Raw genomic sequence first — 23,493 nt, 5'->3', positions numbered from 1 at the left:
TCACCAAATTTGGGAAGTTTTCCTTTATTATTTGTTCAAATAAGTTTTCAATTTCCTGCTGCTGTTCTTCTCCTTCTGGTACCCCTATAATTCAGATATTGGAACATTTCAGGTTGTCCCAGAGAATTGACAGCCTCTCTTCCTTTTTTTTTTTTTTTTTTTTTTTTGGATTCTTGTGTCTCCGTTCTAATTCAGTTGGATGTTTATTTCTTCCTTTTGTTCCAAATCGTTGCTTTGAGTCCTGGTTTCCTTCTTGTCACTGTGGGTTCCCTGAATATTTTGCTTTATTTTATTTTGGGTATCTTTCATTTGTTCTTTCATTTTTTTACCAAGCTCAATCAGTTCTGTGAGCATTTTGATTGCCAGGGCTTTAAATTCTCCATCAGATAGGTTGGCTATCTCCTCATTGCTTAGTTCTGAGATTTTGCTCTGTTCTTTCATTTGGGCCATATTTCTTTGTCTTGGTGCACCTGATAAGTTATAAGGGGCAGGGCCTTAGCTTTTCACCCAGGCAGGGCAATCTTCTTTGCTGTGGTGCCTGTGGGGGAGGGGCCAGAGAGGGAACAATGCAGCTGGACTGCTGTCTCTAGTGCACTGTCCAACAGACTCCCGAGTCAGACTGGAAGCATCTCCAATGGGGGCAACCCCAGCTGTAGCCCACAGTCAACTCTGAGTCTCAGTTTTCCCCTTAAGTCAGTCCCTCCCTCGCAGCTCTGCGGAACTCAGCAGTCAGTCCCGCCCCTCAGCCACCTCGCCACTGTTTTTCTGAGTTGGCCTGCGCGGTCCGCCCATCTGGTCCGGTTGTTCTGGTTGATTTTTTCTTTAATTCTTTGGTTGTTGGACTTCCATGCAATTTGATTTTCTGGCACTTCTGGTTGTTTATTGATTTTAGATTGGTTGTTTTCCTCCTTTTGCTTATGCGAGGAAGCAAAGGGTTTCTACCTACATCTCCATCTTAGCCAGAACTCCCCCTTTTATTCTTTTTGCTGTTCTGATTGGGTGCTTTTTGCTTCCTCCTATTCTAAATTAGTGTTTTGACTTTCAGCTTCATCTACTCTATTGTTGATTCCCTCTAAATTATTCTTCATTTTAGTTAGTGTATCCCTTATTTCTCACTGGTTCTTTTTTATGGTTTCCGTGTTCTTTTTTATGCTGTTGAAACTCTATTTCAGTTCATCTATTCTTCCCCTACATTCATTGAACATTCTTATAACCAGTGTTTTGAACTCTGCATCTAGTAGATTGCTTGTCTCCATTTTTTTTAGTTCCTTTTCTGGAGTTTTGTTGTGTTCTTTCATGCTTTTTTATCTCCTCATTTTGGCAGCTTTCGTGTGTTTGTTTCTATGTATTAGGTAGAGCTGTTACATCTCCTGTGTTTGGTAGAATGTCCTAATGTACTAGGTGTCCTGTAGAGTCCAGTGGTATAGCCTCTCCATTCACCTGAGGTGGCTACTGCAGGTGTACCCCCCTCCTATGTAGACTGCGTACACCCTCCTATTGTAATTGAGCCTTGATTGCTGTTGGCACATTAGTGAGAGGGATTTACCCCAAGGCCTATCAGCTGCAAGGACTGGCTGCAACCACCATGGAAGATCAGCTGTGCAGGGTCCTGACCCACACAGCTAGACTTACTTCAGCAGGGCTCTGGTGCATGCTAAGTCTGCCCCTTAAGTGTATTGCTTGTGGAGGTGGTTGGGTGGTGCTTTGAGGTAGTCTGAAGCCATCCATTGGGTGCACTGGCTCTGGAGCCTTCCAGGAGGTGCAGGCCAAGGTCAGCCACCATCTGTGTTCTGCCCAAGGCCTCCCGGCATGAGCTATAAAGCAGCCTACAGATGGCTGCTACTTATGCTGGGCTTGGTGCTCAGGAGAGGCCTAAATGTGAACTAAGGCCAGCCACTGCTAGTGCCAGGTCTGGGACTACTTAGCAATAGGTACAGGACACGCTGAGGCCAGATGCTGCTTGTTTGGGAGATTTTAGGAAAGTCTGAAGCATGAGCCAAGACAGGCCATTTGTATGGAAAAGCCACTGAAAACAGCTTGGGTGGGGATGCAAGTTATCGGGTCCTCAGGGAATCAACAGTGTAGAGCAAAGAGTGTAAGATAGGTTGATGGAATCTCAGATATGGCACCCACCTGCCAGTTCTGTGCGGGAAAGGCTGGGAAAGAAACAATGGCCTCTGCCAGCACTTCTGTCTGTGAGAAAGTTGCCTCTCCACCTCTCGCCCTTGATGCCAGACACTTCAGTTTCTCCCTGTATGTCCCTGGAGCCTTTCTAACTGCTGCCTCAGCACTGGAGCTCAGAGGGAGTGAGTCTGAGTAAGTTCATGCATGGGCCCTTTAAGAGGAACTGCCTGGGACTCCAGAAGCCCTTTGTTTCCCTTTACCACAATCCCTACTGGTTTTTACAGCCAGAAGTTATGGGGACTTCTTTTCCCAACACTGGAACCCTATGCTGGGAACCCTGGTGTGGGGCTGGGACCCCTGCTTTACAGAGACACCTCCACAGCAACCGAGATAGCTCTCCTAATTTTTATCTGCCAGATGGGACTGGCCTGTTCCACATTTCTGCCCCTCCTACCAGTCTCAATGTGGCTTCTTCTTTAAATCCTTAGTTGTAGGACTTCTGTTCTGTTAGATTTTAGGCAATTCTGAATGATAGTTGTCCTTTAGTTTAGCTCTGTTTTTGATGTGGTTGTGGGAGGAGGCCAGTACCACATTTGCAAAATACATTCTAATATACTACCCTAAAAACTGCCATTTTATTAAGGCTCTAGCTTGGTGTACACTCTTCATTTTTACTGCATAATCAGGTCCAACCAACTCAGGCACTTGGGCCGCCCTTTAGCCAAGTCAGTGTGTCATGCTCTTTGTCTCTTCTTAAATATTTTCCTTGTTTATCTTATCATGAGTTACTAGTAAACATTCTGGGTTTTTTTTCTGTAGCAATTTAGTTGATATTCTGTTAGATATTCCTGTTGAGTAGATGCTTATCTTTTAAAATAATCTTACTTTAATGTAAAGCACCCTTTGTTTCCTGGCAGCCTAATTTTCTTCAGCATTTATAGAGGTTAGATGTGTATTGATGAGCATTACTCTCTAACTGCCCGTGTCAAAGCACTGTGAGGGGCTCATCAATCTTGTGCCTTCTTAATTGACATCAATAATGTGTTTGCATTTATCAATATTTCCTAATTGTTAAGTTATAACACAGGAACTTCTGTAATAAATCATGCCCACAGGTATATTCAAACATTAGGGCTTAAGATTTCTATCAATATTTTGATGTATTATAAACTATTGTTATGAAGATTCTCCTATGAGAAAGGAGGAAATGTGCAGCAAGAGACAAAGAATTCAGTCAGTTTCACCATATGAAATTAAGTTAAAGAGTCAAATCATTCCAATGAAGATAAAAGAAAGGTATTTCCCAAGCCAGTGCAATCCATTCCCATAAAGTTCAGTGTCACCATCCAAACGAATGCTAGCGCTTCTCCCCTGAGAGTGATGTGCTGTGCCAAGGTTCTTCCTGAGAAGAAATTTGGATGGAAAGACAGTAAGGACTCCTATAAAGAAGGAACTGTTCTCAACTCATTTTTCAGAAAAGGAAACTGAGGTTTTGTGAGCTAAGTTACTTTCCCAGAGTCAGTCAGACTTTGCAAGGCTGGGACTCAAACCCAGGACTGTTGGAGTCCATGGCTAGATTCTTTGCCTTCTGGGGACAAACTTGACCAAACCCAAACAAGAGTGAGACCCAAGTGTCAAAGGACTGAATCCACATCATCTGTTAAGTAGTTGAAGGTTTTAGAACATTTTTGCTTTTTTTTTAAAGAGGTAAATGTGAAAGACCCAGGAGGTCTGTCCACCTATACCAGGAAGACCATCACATGCAGGAGGATTAGACATTGTCTTCTATGCATCCAGACAGTGAAAGTGGAGTCAGTCCTCTGACCTGGTGAGAAGCAGTGCCGTAGGGTAGGTAAGAGTGTGGATCCAGAAGCCACAGTTTTCCCAGCAAATCCCATCTCAGCCACTCACCATTCTACAGATTCAGACACTAACTTTAATTCTAGTAAGTAGGTGCAGACCTCAGAGATAATCCTGGTTCAATGTCAGACCACTGTAATAAAGCAAATCACATGAACTTTTTGATTTCACAGTACATGTAAATTTATCTTTACACCATACTGTAGTCTATAAAGTATGCAATAGCATAATGTATAAAAATGTGCACACCTTAATTTTAAAATACTCTATTGATAAAAATACTAATCTGAGCTTTAAGTGAGTCTTAATCTTTTTTCTGGTGGTGGGTCTTGTCTTGATGTTGATGAAAACGCAATAGCTATGAAGCACAGTGAAGTGAAGTGCAAGGTCTGCCTGTAGCTGTAAAACTATGAGATGCTTTCCCAGTATTTGTTGATAAGAAATATTTATGATAGCATCTCAGATATTCATTTCTCAGTAGAGTTGGAATCTTTTTATAGGCATAATCAGTTCCTACAGCTTCTCTTGTAATCCTCCGTACACAGTGACTGCTTCACCTCATAAGTGATAACTCACATGCTTATGCTTCATAACTAAAATGCTGGTAAAGGTCGGTTATGGCGGTTTTTATTGTAGAATGGCACTTAGGGTTTGAGTTTTTCCTAACCAGAGTTACATCAGTTCAGGTGTTCTAATTCAACTTATTTAAAATTAGGAAAACTGACTTTAAAATCTTAGATTGATGAATCCACAGCACTGATATACCTTTCTCATTTAAGAGTTTAGATTTTGACTCTTGGAACTCCAACTGAAAAACATCCCCACAGTGGGAATTGCAACCCAGACATTTTTTAATCTTTATTTTTCCTGGGATGGAACATAATGGCAGTGAATTCTCAGCATTCTTTACTGAGGAAAAGATTGGGCTTTTGAGCTCACTTAACAGCTGACCTTCCATCTTGCCTTTAAAACACAGGAACTTTAATTTACACTGTCTGCATCATTTCCTCCAAGTCTTCATTTTTGGACAACTGAGACATGCCACAGAGATTTCTAACTGCATTATGTCACAGGAAAGTCTGGCCCAAGAAAAAGCTTCCAAATATGTCAGAGGAAGATGACTGACCTAAAATAATGTTTTCTGGAATTAGATGTTTTTAATCACATGAGACATGGTCATGTATCATACCGTGCATGTGTATATGTATGTATATTTACATATCTATATTTCAGAGGAGATGATTTTAATTAAATAAATAACATTCTATTAAATTTTCTTTTTTTTGTTTAAGATTTTTTTTATTTATTTATTTTTAGAGAGGGAAGGGAGGGAGGGAGGGAGAGAGACAGACAGACAGACAGACAGACAGACATCAATGTGCGGTTGCTGGGGGTTTTGGCCTGCAACCCAGGAATGTACCCTGGCTGGGAATCGAACCTGGGACACTTTAGTTCCCAGCCCGCACTCAATCCACTGAGCTACGCCAGCCAGGGCTACATTCTATTAAATTTTCGATGTCAAAGCCCATTAGAGCCATCACATTCAGAATTCACTGCTCTTTGATATAGTTCAGATATGGTGCTACTAAAGAATACCAAATGAATTTTCTTCTAAGTGGATTTTTCCTAAGCAGAGTTACACCATGCTAAAATACATCTACATAGAAGGAGAGCATTTATAAGTCATAACTATTTAAAAGTGCTGAGCATTCTCAGTTTGAACCAAACTATTAACAAGTAGAGGAACTCAAGGAAATAATTACTTTGAGTCTCTTAAGGAATTTACTGTGATTCCTGTACTATCTGCTCTGGGTTCTTAGTGTAATACTTTATTATTCCAAAGTGATTCCAGGAAAATCCTATGAAAAATTAAATTGAGGAAGGGTGCAATCCCTCTGTGTGAAATTTGAAGTAGATTAGAAAGCAGAAGACTGAACTCAGTTCTGGTTCTGCCATTAAGTCTCTGAAGGACCTAAGAAAAATTATGTAAATTCTCTTTGCTTCTACCTACTAGGTGAAGACACCAATATCAGTCTACTTTTCTAGCCCAGGTAATGCATTCTTTGTGTCAGATCAACTTTCCTTATTTAAAAAATTATTGAACACAGTAGTACTCTACTGAAAATGCCTAGATTTGGGGGCTGCAGTGACATTTACATTGATCTCAGCTTCTTGTCTTTATGAGCAGTGCAGTAGAGACATCCTGCACCTGTGTCTTTGTGTAAGCTAAAGCCTAGAGGTAAAAGAGCTGAGTCAAGGGCATGGGCATTGAATATGTAGAGCAGCATTACCACATGGCCAGCAGTTTACTATCCCAGCGACTCTATCTTCACCCTCACTCTTCAGCCCTGAGAATATTAAATGTTTGCATCACTTATCAATCCAGTTCATAAATTGTGGTATTTCTTTAGTTATGGGTTGAGTTAAAGATAATTTACATATATTAGCCTTCTGTGTTTCTTCTTTTTTGAATTTTTTATTGTTTGTTTTTGTTTTAGGTTCAGTGGTTCATAGTTGTGAGTTTGTTGTCATTTTACTGTTCATAGTTTTGATCATCTCCTTTTTCTTAGATAAGTACCTTTAACACTTCATATAATAAGGGGTTGGTGATGATGAACTCCTTTAACTTGACCTTGTCTGGAAGCACTTTATCTGCCCTTCCATTCTAAGTGATAGTTTTGTTGGATAGAGCAATCTTGGATGTAGGTCCTTGCTTTTCATGACTTTGGATACTTCTTTCCAGCCCCTTCTTGCCTATAAGGTTTCTTTTGAGAAATCAGCTAATAGTCTTATGGGGACTCCTTTGTAGGTGACTGTCTCCTTTCGCTGCTTTTAAGATTTGTTCTTATCTTTAATCTTGGGTAACTTAATTATGATCTGTCTTGGTGTGTTTCTCCTTGGGTCCAACTTCTTTGGGACTCTCTGAGCTTCCTGGACTTGCATGTCTATATCCTTCACCAGATTGGGGAAGTTCTTCATTGTTTTTTTCAAATAATTTTTCATTTTTTGCTCTTCCTCTTCTCCTTCTGGCACTCCTATGATTCAGATGTTGGAACGTTTAAAGTTGTCCCAAAGATTCCTAAGCCTCCCCTCATTTTTTTGAATTCTTGTTTTCATTCTGTTCTGATCGAATGTTCATTTCTTCCTTCTGCTCCAAACCATTTATTTGACTCCAGTTTCTTTCCCTTCACTGTTGGTTCCCTGTATATTTTTTCTTTATTTCACTTTTCATAGCCTTCACTTCTTCCTCTATTTTGCAACCACACTCAACTATTTCTGTGAGCATCCTGATTACTAGTGTTTTGAACTCTGTATCTAATAGGTTGACTATCTCTTTGTCATTTACTTATTTTCTGGAGCTTTGATCTGTTCTTTCATTCGGGCCATATATCTTTGTCTCAGCGTACCTGTTTATGTTGTGTAAGGGGCAGAGCCTTAGGTAGTTGCCAGGCCAGGGCATTCCACTTTGCTGCATTGTGGCACTTTATTTGGGGGACGGCTCAGAGAGGGAACAATGCCAGTTGCTTGACTCTCGCCCCACTTTCAGCCACTTCCCCCGCTACCCATAAGCAGGGCCCTTTTGGGTGGTGATTCCTGGGTGGGTGGGCCCCTCTAATGGCCTCAGCTGTGAGTCTGGGAGTTTCTGCTGCTTCTGCAATCCCCACAGGGGATTTTTAGCCAGAGGTTTTGAGGCATTAGTTTCCCACACTGGAACCCTGGGTTCCCCAGTCTGTCTTGCTCCCTAGTTGATCTTCCCGGCTTATCCACACACAAATGTGGAATATCCTGGTCTGCCAGTCTCTGCCTCACCCATCTCAGTCTGCCAGCTACTACCTTGGTCCTCTCCACCCCAGCTGCCCATCTCTGCTCCTCCTGCCAGTCTGGATGAATGTTTCTTTAACTCCTTGGTTGTTGGACTTCCATACAGTTCGAGTTTCTGATAGTTCTGGGTTTTTGTTTTTAAATTGGTTGTTATCCTTCTTTTGGTTATGCGGCGAAGCAAAATATGTCTACCTATGTCTCCATCTTGGCCAGAAGTGTCCCAGGCACTCCTATTTCTTTTCCATATTTATTTATAGTCTCACTGTTTCTTGTCTTATTTATCACAAATATATTTTCCCCATTTGTCATTTATCTTTTGGCCTTGTTTACTATATTTTTTTCATATGGAATATTATAATTTTATATAATTACATTTTACTTTACTGCCTTTGAATTTTTCATCCAGCTAAATTCCTGCTCCAAGATTACCAAAATGTTCTTGTTTTTTCTTCTAGTGCTTTCATAAACACTTTTAGGTTTAATTTTTGATGTACTTAGAATTTATTTTGGTATAAGAATGGAGGTAGGGGTTCAGCCTAACTTTTTCAAAACTGATAACTAGTGGTCCAGTACCATTCATTGAATTGGTAGACATTTTTGTCTTAATCAAACTTACCAGGGCAGAAAATCTTCATTTTCCTCCTTTTTACCTCATAAAGAAACCACCATCAGTTTTACCAAAGTTATTTGTTCTGCTTTGCTCTTGGTGAACTCTTAACCTGTTTCCTCCTGTGGAACCCTACTAATCCTGCTTCCTTAGTCATCTGCTCTCCTAGACCCTCATACTCTCCCTCTCCACCAACTCCACTGAATTCTCCTTAGAGCACATTCACTTCTCCCACAGCCAGAAGTATTTCAGCTTCTTTGCTTCCAGGTCCATCTTCTGACCAGCTTCTTTTCCCTTTCATTTCTGCAGGGTCACTTGCAATCACGAGCTCCACTTCCATGCCACCTGTATCCCAGCTGTACTGAAACAGCTCTTGCTAAGGTAATAGGTTCCTGATTGCAGCTGACATGTGTGCCCTTATCCAGTTAGGCATCTCATCTAGATGCTCAGACTGGTCCCACTCCTAGAGAACCTCTGAGCTGTTGGTGTCTTACTCCTCACTCCTGCCTGCCCCTCCTGCCAGTCGTGTTCCTTTGCTGGCCACCCTCTTCTGTCCCTCTAAAACATAGGCATGCCTGCAGGTTTCATCAGCAGCCACTCTTCCTGAGATTATATCCACCACCATGACACATCTGTTCCCTTGATAGCTCTCAAGTCTGTCTCCAGTCATTCATCTCACCTGAGCACAGACAGGGAGACCAAATGAGCCTGTGTTTAGATCTCAGCCCTGCGACTTACCAGCCATGTGATCCTTAGGAAGCCACTTACTGTCTGTGTGTCAGCCTTCATGTAGGTCTGGTCTGTTCTCTTACTAGACCCTGGGTTTCTCATGGGCAGAAAGTGGATGGTACTGTTTTGTATTATGTTTTATATTATAAGTTTTGCCTTATTGAGGGCCTGCTTTGTCTCAGGTACTGTAATGTAGACTTTATATAGCTCATCTCTGACAAACTAGGTGTGTGTTTGTATTCACTTTTTATTTCAACTCAGAGATGCTTAAGGCCAAAACCCATCTCTCCCCAGTGTCTGTTGGTATGTGTCTAGACCCTTAGACTCTATCAGAAGGGGGCAGTCTTTGTCCTCCTGGGAAAATCCCCTTCCCAACCATTTTAAATGCCTTCTTTTTCCCTCCACCCAGCCACCTCTGGCTCAGTCAGCTTTCTATCCCTGCCTGCCTTACAGACATTCAGTCATTGTTTAGTCACACATACACACACACACACACACACACAGCTTTCCTCATTCCTTCACTCAGTCACTCAATCATTGAACAAGTATTTATCCTTTGTGCCACATTTCCACCCAGGCATTAGAAATTCAGTGGTGTTAAGACACAGACTCAGCTCTTAGAATGGGAAGTGAGGAGGGAGGGACAGTTTGACATAAGGTTTCCAGAAGCACTAGCCAAGGAGCAAGTAGGAGTTAGCCAAGTGAAGGCAAGGGCACTAGTGATGAGAAGCAGGGCTTATAGAGATAAGCTTCAAAGATAGGCAGGAGCCAGAGACCTGTGGGATCTTGCGCCCTGTACTTGAACTTTATCCTGAGGGAGGAACCCTTCAAGGTTTAACTGAAACTGTGACTTTCTTACTTTCACCTCCCTCTTTTCCTGCTGATCTCTGCACAGATCGTCCATTTACTTATTGCCCTCTGGAAGTACCGTAAGAGCAAAGACTTTTCTTTAACTCTAGAACCTAGAATAGTGCCTGACCCACAGTAGGTCCTCAGCAGGGTTCGATGGGTGAATGAATGAATGAGTTAATGCATTTTAGTATTTTAGAATGCAGGGTATATGATCAAAAAGGACTCCTTTTCCTTTAAAAAAGGCACAAAAATTATCCCATGGACTCAAGAGTTATTTATATCTTATTTATTTTCTTTGGAGAACCAGATCTATCTTCTAAAGACCAGATGGCTTAAATTAGTTTATTAAAATGTTAATAAGGTTGCTGTTTATAAAATATAAGCAATTCATTTTTGTTTTCATAGAATTTAGCAACTCCACAGAGTAATATCAAGCCTTAATAGAAGTGTGAACACCAGGTTGTTTACTATCTATTGCCTTTTAAAGAGAAAAAAAAAGTATAATTTTTTTCTTTTAAAGAAAGAGCTCTTTTGAAGAAGGGAAGAATATCTAGTTATAATTTTGAATCCATTTATTATGCAATTTTATGCCACTGACCATTTGTATCATGCTTTAGATTTTTGGAATTTGTTGATTTTAAATACACAGCACCTACAATGTGGACATATAAGAATACATACGGAAGACCATTTGTCTTCAATGCAGGCAAGTGTGAAGACAAGAAAATGGAATATGTTATCCTTAATCTCTTCCATAAAAGCTGTTGAGACAGAAGAAAAGAAAATAAGACATTTGATTCTTATTAATCTTAACAACTCAAGCAGGTCCTTAAATAAGATCCAGGCTTTCTTATTGAGTTGTCACATTCTTTTTTCCTGCCTATTTTGTGTATTTATAGTTGCACAGCCAAAAGATGAAAAATGACCACTTCTATACCACATACTTGATTTAGTGGATCTGAAGGCGGAAGAGAGGGGAGTAGAGAGAAATGAGGTCTGATGTGAAACTCCAAATAGGAAATTGTATAGGCTAAGCAGAATTACTCAGTAGTACGCTTATTTTCCAGAAATATTTTAACAGTTGGAATCTCTTAAAATTATGTTGATATACGTATGATCCCTTTGGATGGAAAACCTTTGCTTCACTAAATAATAGTCCCAATATAATCAGAACAAGAATAATAATAGTAGTAGTACCTACCATTTATCGTGTTTCTTATATGCCAGATATCATATAACCAGTTTTCACTGACTAAGATTAAAAAGGAATGATGCCTGCCACGCAAAGCTGCAGACTCCCACAGTTACATGTTTACGATTACTGCCCCAGCAGCAGATGGACAATGCTATACAGAGTGGAAAGCACAGGGAGCCTTTCCTTTATACATCATGGGAAAGGACAGGTATTACACAGCAGCATGTTTTATTTTCTCTTTCCTGTAGCCATTTACCCATATGCTCTGGATTAGCCAACAACAGACCTGACTCCTAAATGCCTTTCTGAATAAAGGCACATTAGGCGCACTAACACATAGTCTCCATGTGGGGAAGTGTTAACCATGGAGACTCCCCTTTAGGGGAGGAAAGGCAGACAGTAAGAGAAGCCTTTAATAATAAAATAATGTTTATGCCAGGTATTTGCACTTAGAATCTAAGATTTATGCTTTCATTATAGTCTCTACAACTGTATATGGCAACTACTAGATTATAAAAATAAAACAAACATGCAGACTCAATCTTTATACAATAAAAATCTCTAACACAAAGTATTCTCTGTTCTTATGTTATGGCTTCCTTGAAAATTGGTGCATTTCAGCTAGACGTAGAATGTCCACTGATTGTCAAACAAGTGAGGTTTCACTTGTTTGACAGTGTTGAAAGTGTTGTAATGAAAGTGTTACGTGCCTCAGAACCACCTCTTTGAAATATACATTCTCAGGCTGGTAGTTGCCAGTACCTGGGCTTCCTAGCTATAGCCATGGCTCTAAACCACTGAACAGACATGTCTAGCATACCTCTCAAGTATCTGCTGCCTTTTAACATCCAGGGGCCTTATGACCATGGATAATATTCTCATTTTAATGATCTATTTATTATTCTTACATATCCAACAATTGAAACTTTAAAATGGATCTTTGCTGAACATTTAGGCATTGAACAAAAGCTAAACTGTATTTCCTCAACCAATTTAAAAACCAGTCACTGGTCTAATATAGCTTCTTCCTTTCAACTTTACAAACACCTTAAAGAGTAGCTAAAAATTGAAAGTAGTCACTACAAAACCAATGACTACACTTATACTTCAGCCTAAAATACCAGCACTCTTCATTTAATTCAGGTATTCATTATGTCTACACAGCATCCTAGGGTTTCAGAAATGTCACATTAATTAATACCTAACTTACTTTTAATAGAAAAGAACAAGAATAACTGTGTTTTTCAGGACCTAGAGTAGATACTATCTGATTCCTGATCAGTACCCTAGTCACCAATCTGAGCTGCCTTTGTATGGGTAAAGGTTACCTTTTACATCAGTGCAACTTTCTGTGTGTGTTGCTCTGATCAATGGAAATGCCATTAGCGATAGGGAACAAAGAGGACCCATGTGAAGAAAGGAAATGTTCTCTTGAAGACACACCAAATCTAAGATGTCAGCATTATAGCTTCTAGTTAAGCCAGCAAACAGTTGAAAATGTAGACTTAGAGCTCAGAAGCCAACTAGGGCAGGAAACCCAAGTTTGGAAATCATCTGATAAGAGGTGAAACCTTGAGACTGGGCTGCATTACCTGGAGAGAGCAGGCAAAGAAAAGAGGCCACAAAGGGCACTCAAAGAGTTTTAAGGCACAATGTTAGCCTGTGTCCATTATTTATAGAGCCTCAGCAGAAAGCCTTCCAGGGAGAGGCAATCAAGGGGACATTTGTAATTCCAAGAGCAACTTCAATGGGAGAGAACAGAATGCACAGAACAAGCTAATAAGCCCAGAGGCAGAGGCGTGAAATGTGGAAGAGAAATTTGGTAGCAAAGAGTAGGAGAGAAGAGAACAACTGTTGGAGAATCTGGGAAATGGGTAGAAGGGTCTATCCAGGTTTTCTTGGCTTTTTTTAAGGATGTCAAGATTTCATTATGTTTTTTGACTAAGAGGAAGAAGAAATCATCAATAACACAATAAAGAATAGAAAAGACTTAATAGAGCAAGGTACATGAGCAACCAGGGGAAAGTGTGTTTTCTTAGAGGAATTTCAAATACTGTCCGAGAAGGGAAGGAGAATAGAATAGGTAAAAAAAGACATGTAGGGTAATTCTGAGGCAAAGAAGGAGAAATTGAAGAACCTCACATTTTCTTCCTCCTAATTTGTCGTCCATCTTCCAACCTAGTTTGTGTTTTGGTCTGTAAAAATCTTGTAATTATGTAATCAAATCTATTAACAAGTTTTTGTGCCTGTTTTTTGACATGAAAAATCATGCAGCCCTGGTTGATGTGGCTTAATGGATTGAGTGCTGGCTTGCGAACTGAAAGGTCGCTGGTTCTATTCCTGGTCAGGGCACATGCCTGGGTTGCAGGCCAGGCCCCCAGTTAGGGGCATTGAAGAGGCAACCAATGGATGTATCTCTCACATGTCAGATGTTTCTCTCCTTCTCTTTCTCCCTCTTTTCCCCTCTCTCTAAAAATAAATAAATAAATGAAATCTTTTTCAAGAAAAGGGAAAGAAAATTCATGCATTTTTACCTGGTCCCAGTTAAAATGTAAAAAGCAAAACTCTCCATATAAAGTTTGGGTTATGAGATAGATATGTATTTCTTGAGGAGAGAAAAGTGAAGAATTTGTTACTGTAGATTTAGAGAAAGTGATGAGAGTCCATTAAGAATGGGAACAAGGATAACCGTGCCACAGGGATGACAAAGTTAAAGGCTAATCAGCAAGACCAGTAAGTCCTGTTTTGCAATATTCAGGAGCAAATAGGGAGAGAGTTTGGTTGAGTCTTCCCCAGGCTGAGATTGGCAAGGAGAATATAGCAGAAGTCTGGTGAGGCAGGGTTACCCAGGCAAGCATCACTGCAGTGACCAGTCTCCAGGCCCAAGCTGGGAGGGACCAGTCAACTGGAAGACACATCAAAGAGGAAGAGCAGGCTGGGAAATGACAGACTGCCACAGACCTTCATTGAATTTCCCATAATGCTGGGAGCATTGTGAATGTATGTAATGCTACAGAACTGTACACTTAAAAACAGTTTCAATGATAAATTTTATGTATAATTAACAATAATTTTATTTTTTACATGTAAACATTTTAGAATAAATTGTTTAAATGATAGATTTTGTTATATGTGTTTTACCACAATAACAACAACAAAAAAAACAGATTAAACTCTAACATTCTTTGAGTTATTGAGGGGTGTTTGCTCCATTTTGGGGTTTTTTTGTTTGTTTGTTTGTTTGTTTGTAATTGTGTGTTTAATGTTCAGTGATAAGAAAATCAGTAATGTGATCTGTGAAACACCTTCTAGTCTTACAAGGACGTGTAACCATGCGTGCTGGTGTGTACACACCTGCAAATGTATACTTTATTTATCTATGAAACAGCAAATTTGAACAGCCAGTAAACCCCTTCCTTAAAAGGAAATCATTTTATTTTAACCATTTGTAACAGGAAAGTAAAAATCAGAGAAAACTCTTTCAACTCCACTCAATTTGTTCATTTCTTCTGGGTTTTTTTTCTGGGTTAGAAAAGATAATGTTAAAAGTTTTTCAAAATCATTATGTTCTCTGTAAATGTAAGGCACCAAAATGATGGGTAACACTGTCTTCCAGCCTCCCCACTGGAACGCATAATGCCCTTCCAGACAGGCGGAGCAAGACTGGGACAGGGTCAGCAGCCTCATCTTTTCTCCTATTTACAAAAAAAAAAAATTTTTTTTTTGAAAAGGTGTAATCTTTATTTGAAATAACACCTTTATTCACTTTGATAATCTTTTCTCTTTTCCCTGCTCTGTATTTTAGACTTCCGCTTACAGCCTGGGTCAGAGCTTCATCCTAGGCCAACCCTGGGAACAAGGCTGTGGTATGGTCACATCATGTTTGTGCAGCATAGGGACAGCCATTTTCCCCTTTGGGCTATAAAGTACGCATGATGGGCTAGGTAATCTAGGGCTTCCGTGTATCACCAAAAGTTACCTGATTCCCCAGCCTGGCCTGGGCTCACAGTCCCTTCCATAGCCTCTGCTCCTCTGTTCATCTTAGCCACATTGCCTGGATGACAGCAGTACATCTTTTTATTTTATGTTTTACTCAGCATTCCAGGGAAAGATGAGGGAAGTAGTTGTGGTGTGCACGTTAGCTAAGTCTTCACTTAGTTGAAGTATTATCCTCAGCAAGCCACAGCTCTTTTGTAAATGAGATTGCCAGAGATTGATAGGGGGTGCTAGTAGATCTCATAAATTCTTATTTTCTTTTTTAAATATATTTTATTGATTGTGCTATTACAGTTGTCCCATTTTCCCCCCTTCACTCCCCTCCACCCTTCATACCCCCTCCCACCCACATTCCCCCCCTTTAGTTCATGTCCATGTGTCATAAGTTCTTTTTTTTTTTTTAATATTTTTTTAAGATTTTTATTTATTTATTTTTTTTTTAGGGAGGGAAGGGAGGGAGATAGAGAGAGAGAGAAACATCAATGTGCGGTTGCTGGGGGTTATGGCCTGCAACCCACATAAGTTCTTTAGCTTCTACATTTCCCCTACTATTCTTACCCTCCCCCTGTCTATTCTACCTACCATCTATACTATTTATTCTCTGTACCTTTTCCCCCTCTCTCCTCCTCCCACTCCCCTGTTGCTAACCCTCTATGTGTTCTCCATTTCTATGCTTCTGTTCCTGTTCTAGTTGTCTGCTTAGTTTTTGTTTTAGGTGTGGTTGTTAATTACTGTGAGTTTGCTGTCATTTTATTGTATAAATTTTTTATCTTCTTTTTTCCTAGATAAGTCCCTTTAACATTTTATATAATAAGGGTTTGGTGATGATGAACTCCTTGAACTTGACCTTATCTGAGAAGCACTTTATCTGCCCTTCCATTCTAAGTGATAGCTTTGCTGGATAGAGCAATCTTGGATGTAGGTGCTTGCCTTTCATGACTTGGAATATTTCTTTCCAGCCCCTTCTTGCCTGTAAGGTCTCTTTTGAGAAATCAGCTGACAGTCTGATAGGAACTCCTTTGTAGGTAACTGTCTCCTTATCTTCTGCTGCTTCTAGGATTCTCTCCTTCATTTTACTCTTGGGTAATGTAATTATGATGTGCCTTGGTGTGTGCTTCCTTGGGTCCAACTTCTTTGGGACTCTCTGAGCTTCCTGGACTTCCTGGAAGTCTGTTTCCTTCACCAGATTGGGGGAGTTCTCCATTATGTTTTCAAATAAGTTTTCCATTTCTTGGTCTTCCTCTTCTTCTTCTGGCACCCCTATAATTTGGATGTTGGAACATTTAAAGATGTCTTGGATGTTTCTAAGCCTCTCCTCATTTTTTTAAATTCTTGTTTCTTCATTTTTTTCTGATTGGATGTTTCTTTCTTCCCTCTGGTCCACACCACTGATTTGAGTCCCAGTTTCCTTCCCATCACTATTGGTTCCCTGTACATTTTCCTTTATTTCACTTAGTGTAGCCTTCATTTTTTCACCTAATTTGTGTCTAAATTCAACCAATTCTGTGAGCATCCTGATTACCAGTGTTTTGAACTGTGCATCTGATAGGCTGGCTATTTCTTCATTGTCTAGTTGCATTTTTCCTGGAGCTTTGATCTGTTCTTTCATTTGGGCCATTTTTTTTTTGTCTTGATGTGCCTGTTACATAGTGAGGGGCAGAGCCTTAAGTGTTCACCAGGGCAGGGCAACCCACGTGGCTGTGTTGTGACGCTGTATATGGGGCAGGGGTCCGAGAGGGAACAATGGCACTTGCTGCACTCTCTGCTGGATTTCAGTTACTTCCCCTGCTTCCCCCAAGCAAATTGGGCCCTTCTAGTGCTGATTCCCAGGAGGGTGGGTTTGTGTACATTCTGGGACCCTGTGCGTCTCTCCAACAAACTCTCCTGTGAGGCTGGGAGTTTCTCCCCGCACCTCAACCCCCACAGGTGTTTTCAGTTGGTGTCTTGAGGCTTTATTTCCCCAAGCTGGGACCCTGGGTTGCATGGTCTGTCTCGCTCCCCAGTTTCGCCTCATTTATCTGCACACAAATATGGGACCGCCTGGTCTTCCAGCCGCCCTGCCACGAGCCCACTCCCTCCCAGCTGCCCAACTCTGCCCCTCCTACCAGTCTAGATGAATGTGTCTACTTTAACTCCTTGGCTGTCAGACTTCCATACAATTCGATTTTCTGTAAGTACTGGTTGCTTTTTGTTTTTAAATTGTCATTGTCCTTCTTTTGGTTGTGCAAGGACGTACAGTGTGTCTACATAAGCCTCCGTCTTGGCCGGAAGTCCAGATCTCATAAATTCTTAAATGACATTATGTTTTGGGATGTTTGGAGTGTCAGTGTGTGAGGGGGGGTGAGGAAGGGGAAGAGTTACCTGACAGTCCCTGTTTTCAAAAGCATGGAGTCCGTGTGGACACAAAGACAAGCTTTTGTGTATATCTGTGTACACGTATCCTAACTGAGGACGTGCTGGTGCCTTTGTTTTCAAGGGGACTAAGTACCTATTATCAATGGAGGCCCACAGAGCAGGATACAGAACCACAGAAAGCATTGGACAGGCAGAGTGCTAAAAAGTAAGATGTGAAAAGGTGACTCCAAAAGAAAGTTTGAATAGAATTTCTGAGCACAAATAATGTCTGTGACACTTTGGTGTCACAGGATTAGACATTGGATTGGATTACTGATGAATTGTCTCTATGTTAGTTAAAAAATGGTACTCTATGTCTGTTATGGACCAAATATTTGTGTGTCCCTCAAAACTCATACATGAAAACCCTAAGCCCTGGTGTGGTGATATTAGAAGGTGGGGTCTTTCGGAGGTAATTAGGATTAGTGAGATCAGGAGGGGAGAGCCCTCATGAATGAGATTAGTGCTCTTACAAGAGTCCAAGAGAGTTTGCTTCCTCTCTCTGCTAAATTAGCTTGCAGCTTGCTTTGAGGTTGGCTCAGTGTGGATTTTCCTGTTTCTGTCATTTTACAGGAACTACATAATCTCCTTTGTACATGATCTTTACAGAAAACAAACTTTTTTCTGATTTCCACATTTTTTTTATTTTACTGACAAGTTGGAGGATTAAATTTGTTCAGATTTTTTTCTTCTTGTTATTGAAGTGGTTAATATTAATGCTAAAAGTGATGTCATTGACTTCTCCCTTCTGGAATTTATCAGAGAAGGGAATTACTTGCTTTCAGCCATTAGGAAGATACGTTTGAGTCACTAATTGTGTGTGTCTGCTTTACTATATGTCTTACACCAGTTTTTTAAAAGAGAAGAAATTCTAAATCATTCACATTTACAAAGTGCTTTCATTTGGATTAAAAGTTGGCATTTAAATAAATTAAGTATTCAATAAAGAATGCAGGATATAGAGGGAGGCCAAGGTCAGCACTTAATCATGTTAATGGTTTATCACCTAGGACCTAGGACATCTGATTCTAGCAAATTCACAGGGATGCTCATCCTCAGCATCTCTTACTTCCAGCCTTACCGTTGGCATCGCTTTCCTCTTATTTGATCCAGGTTGTCTTTAACTCGGTCCCCATTATTACATATCTCCACAGTCCTGAATTCTGTAGGCAGCAGACAGCATTAGGGAAAGGGTCAGTTACACCATTGCACATAATTACTGCCACAGGAAGATGGGAGCCAGGGAAGAAAACAGGCTGTCTCTTTTTAGTTCTGCCTATGCTGGTGCTTTGGTTCAGGCTACAATGTAGAGAAACAGGAAGGACATGGAACAGGAAGCCAAGACAGGAAGGCTAAATGTTTGCCAGTCCCTTTTACAACATCACAGATTGCCAAAATATGAAGCCTATCTATATTTAAATGTCCATTTAAGAAACATTGGTATAAATGATTTTGTATTTTTTATTCCCATATACACACACTTCTGCAGAAAACGGTTTAGTTTTAGAAGCTTTATTTTTCAGAAGAGTTATGCTTAGGAATCTGAACAATGACTTTTAAGAGCCATATAAGAATGTCTATATCCAAGTGTTAGTCTTCAAATCATTCACCTTGAGGGCCTGCCTGTTAACTACAATAAACTTCCTTTTCAAAATCGCCCTCAGTTTTAGTTTCCTGTGCACATAAGAAAATTGAGTAGTATCTTGGCTCATTTCTTTATACTTGACTCAATCACTTTTAACTGTTTCTAAAAGGTAAATCTACCCTCAAAGGATGAAACTTTGCCAACACAGACAGTGTGCAAAAGAATATGAGTTATTCATTCAATAAATATTGAGTACCTCATATGTCACAACTGTTCTTCTGGACACCAGGGATATTAGATGAATAGACCATTTGAGTTCTTGCTATTAAGCTGCTGGCAGTCTTAGAGTAAGACAGAGATTCTCACAAACAATTAAATACATAGTGACATCATATGTGTGTATAGCGGGAGCCCCTGGGGAGGAGCGAGTGGCTTTCTGGAGTTTTTAAAACAAAAGACATCATCCCTGGAATGCATTATCTCCACAAATGACAGTCTTAAGGGAGGTGTGAGGTCTAGTATGCTTCTTGAAAACTATCTTCATTTCCTAATAATCACTTCTCATCTCTCCATTAATTTCATTTGACCTGACTTCTTTGCAATTATAGGAAAAGTCCCTGCCACAGTGTGATAATTTATTCTTGAGCCCCTCAAACTGTTTTGAAAAGGTAAGTTAGAGTATATGACTCTAGTCGAATTTTATATTTTTGCTAGTGAATGAAATAACCTGGTTTCATAAGGACATATGTGCTGTGGCTAGAAAGATAGAAGGAAAGACTTAAGTATTCCCTAAACCAGAGCAGTAGGAAAGAAACATGTCCCAGCAGGACCAACATGGGAGTTTGAGTCTGGTGCTAAATTAAACAAGGAACCTCCACTCAGATGATAATCCTATTGGCACCAGTGATCTTGTATATCACTGAATTGGCGATTTAAAATAAGTCATCCGAAAGAACAGGCAGTGTTTCCTGGTCAGGTAATGATTGTTCCTATCACTGCAACAGAAAACATCTTTCTGAGATCCTTAAGAATATGTCAACTATGCAGTTTAAGGAAAGAAGATACAATAACTAGCAGAAAAATGCTAAGTTGCGAAATTTCCAACATCATGTGTGATTTTTGCTGCTGCTAAAACGAACACTTCATAGTGGTCCAACCTGTCAAGAGCACAGCTGTCTTAAACACATGAAGAAATGAGAGATCTGGTAGTTCTCCTTCCGTTATGGATGATGCAGTTGTGGTATCACTTTTCTACATTTTCCCTTCATGCTGCTGTTCTCATGTTTCACACACATTTAAGACATTTACTCAGTAGGAGATCTTTGAGATATTTTCAAAGAGCCAACAACCCTAAGCAAAATCAGTACTTAGGAACTATTTCATTTAGATCATTAAAGAAGCATATTCCTGTGTTCAAAACTGCTCCTGTGTGATTATGTAATGAGCAACTTGGGAAAACAGGTTTCAGAATACCTCTCTGCCTCCACGCCAGCACAGATAAAATTCTATTTACCCACTTTTAGAAATCTGGCATTCATATTCACTAAAACTTTAAACCACTGTGAAATAGGTAATCAGCTGACATTATTCCTTTTTTCAACACGAAGATGGAAACTTCATTTTCAAAGGCACATTTGTCAGATCATAACATTAGCAAACTTTTGGTGCTTTAGCCCTCAACTACGAACAGCCAAGAAGTATTTATAAACCACACCACTTAACAGAGTGAAACCTATGAAAGCCTCATTCCCATTGGCTTCTGAGGAGTTGAAGAACAGACAGCAGACTATTGAATTGTCAATATGAAAACTTTGGATAGGGCTTAGAAACCAGCAGAGGCTAGCAGATAGTATCATTTATAGCATTAAAAAAGCCATTTCAGATATTTTCTTAGTATTCCACAGGCCCTGTTCCAACGATCTATCACTACCACCAGAACTTAACAGTGGAAAACAACCACCATTTTTATTATACTCACAGATGGATCAGGAATTCTGATGGTACACAGAGGGAATGGCTCATCTCTGATCCATAATGTAAGCCTCAATTGGGAATACTGCAGTGCTGGGGATAAGACAAGACACCACTACATGACCTTTTATGACCTAGCATGGAAGTCGCATGGCGTCACTTCTGCCATATTCTATTAGTCAAAGCAGTCACAGGCTCAGATTCCAGGGATGGGGACAAAGGACTCCCTCCTCCCCTAATTCTCAATGGTAGGAGTGTCACAAAATTTGTGGCCATATTGTAAAACATTCACAGCATAGGGAGTATAGTCAATAATATTGTAATAACTATATATGGTGTCAGGTAGGTATGACACTTGGCGGGAGGGATCATCACTTTGTAAGTTATATAAATATCTAATCACTGTGTTACATACCTGAAACTAATGCAACACTGTAGGTCAACTGTAACTGAAAAAATTTAAATGAAAATTTTTTGTAAATTGCAGGTCTCTTCTTAGTATTACAACAGCCCTGTTTCCTAGAGTCCTCAGAAAAACTATAATTATCTTACTATATTCTAATTATATTCTCTTGCATTTTTCCCCCAACAGTCATTTAAGAACAGCCTAGGAGCTTCACCTGCATTCTACTACTTAAATCACTAGGTCAGGCAGAAAAGAGAAGGGTGAAAAAACATAAGATATTCAACTGGGAGGAGCTGTAGCTTCCTGGAAAGCTTTCATACATTTTGAGGGATAGCTGTTAGTTCCAGCTGAAAATAGGAATGAAGTTATTGTATTTCCAGAATATCCTGGCAGCATATAAGTTTTTACTCCTAGATCTTCCATGGGGTCCAGGTTTATGCTATTATCTGTACACTGAATCAGAACCCCTCTCCAAAGGTCCAAAACTGAAAGCAAGGCAGTAGTTAAGATCACCATACACAGAAATCTCCACAATGGTGTCTGGAGTGCATCTCCATTAAATACTGCTTACCTTAATATTTTCAAAGCCTCTAGCCCAGAATCTCAATTCTCAGTAAGTGGAAGGCATTCTTCCCCCATCTGTAATTAGCATGTGAATTACACCATTTTAGTTCATTAATTATGTGTATGATGTCTTCGAGCCCAATTAGCTAAGAAGCAGAGCTTTAATAATTAGCTATAAAATTGAAGAAGTGTTGGCTTGTATTTTAAATTCTCAACTTGTATCAATTTTTATTTATTTTTAGAATTTAAGCTTGTCCTAAGCACATTACCTATTTAAAAGAGAGGGACGAAAATATATATTTATATATTCACTTCAGTTTAACATTTGGGACCTTAAAATTACCAACTATAACTATAACTGTAAAGACAGGATAAAAATTATAAGAAGACAGACAGAAGACTAAGAAATAATTTGAGAAAGCTAAAGCTTTATTTTCTTTTCTGTCCTCCTTGAACTAATCATTAACTAAGTTTATAAGTAACCCCCTCCTTCTGAGAAGAAATGTCCCAGTGATACCAAACAGGATGGAGCACATTGAATGATCTTCATTTTCATTTTTCAAATATGAAAAATTAAAAGTTGAAACATTTTCAAGTTTCAGGAACTTGAGTCTTTGTGAAAATTTCCCTGAGCAATATATGTCCCTTGGGTTCTGTTCATTATCGCCTCTGGACGAAGCGAGGCGTAGGGAGATGGATATGTTTGTCATTTTAACCACAATCACTGACTTGAAAGGTGATGCTCTCCTTAGTACAGTACTATGGTTGATGCCCTGGAGGTGTGAAATTATTGGCTTTTCTCTTAATGGAGGTGAAATCTTGATGATATTTAAATACTCTAGAGCTTTCGTTGCTCCCTCTACAGATGCATTGTTAAGATCTAAACACAGGGAGCTGCTAGTGAGAGACTCTTAATTTCTCCTTTACCCTAACTTACAAAAAAAAAGGAGAAGAAGCCAGGAATATTTCCAAAGATTATACTGTGGAAAATATCAGATCTGACAATAAAGAACTGAAGAGAGAAGGCAGCTTTCTCTAGTTTGCCTCTGGGATCACAGTTCTCACAGAACCTGGGGCTGAGGACCAGAGGTGACGTTAATGGTCACCAGGACCTTCCTGCTTGGATCCTAGTTTACCCCAGACCTTGGAATAAGCTATAGGCCCTTCAGTCTATAGCTTCCAGTATCACTTCACAGATCTCCTTATTCCACAGCAGTCAGTAATGCCAGGAATCTGCCCCTTGACTCTAAGATAACTTCCTATTGAACTCTAAAAGCAAGTTTTGAAAGGTGCTTCATTGCTATAAGATATACTTCTTTATCAGATTAATTTCCTTTTTTTATGAGCCCTACACCCAGAAAAATTGACCATGGAAGGTGACTATCCTC

The 23,493-nt window shown here is 39.8% G+C and overlaps 1 protein-coding gene across 2 annotated transcripts in view; it reads left to right on the top strand.

Annotated features, from left to right (window-relative positions):
* The window catches only part of LYRM4 (LYR motif containing 4), a 166,887-nt gene that overhangs the window by 69,686 nt on the left and 73,708 nt on the right, over window positions 1-23,493 (top strand). Inside the window, exon 3 of one of the 2 annotated variants that reach the window (XM_036026520.1) lies at window positions 8,723-8,794. The exons of the other annotated variant lie outside the window; for it this stretch is intronic. Within the exon in view, the coding sequence (XP_035882413.1) occupies window positions 8,723-8,794 (72 nt within the window). The remainder of the gene's footprint in view (window positions 1-8,722; window positions 8,795-23,493) is intronic. 2 annotated transcript variants of the gene reach the window in all.

This window comes from Phyllostomus discolor, chromosome 5, assembly GCF_004126475.2.
Source record: "Phyllostomus discolor isolate MPI-MPIP mPhyDis1 chromosome 5, mPhyDis1.pri.v3, whole genome shotgun sequence".
NCBI classification, from domain to species: Eukaryota; Metazoa; Chordata; class Mammalia; order Chiroptera; family Phyllostomidae; genus Phyllostomus; species Phyllostomus discolor.
This window is presented reverse-complemented; position numbering and strand designations above follow the sequence as displayed.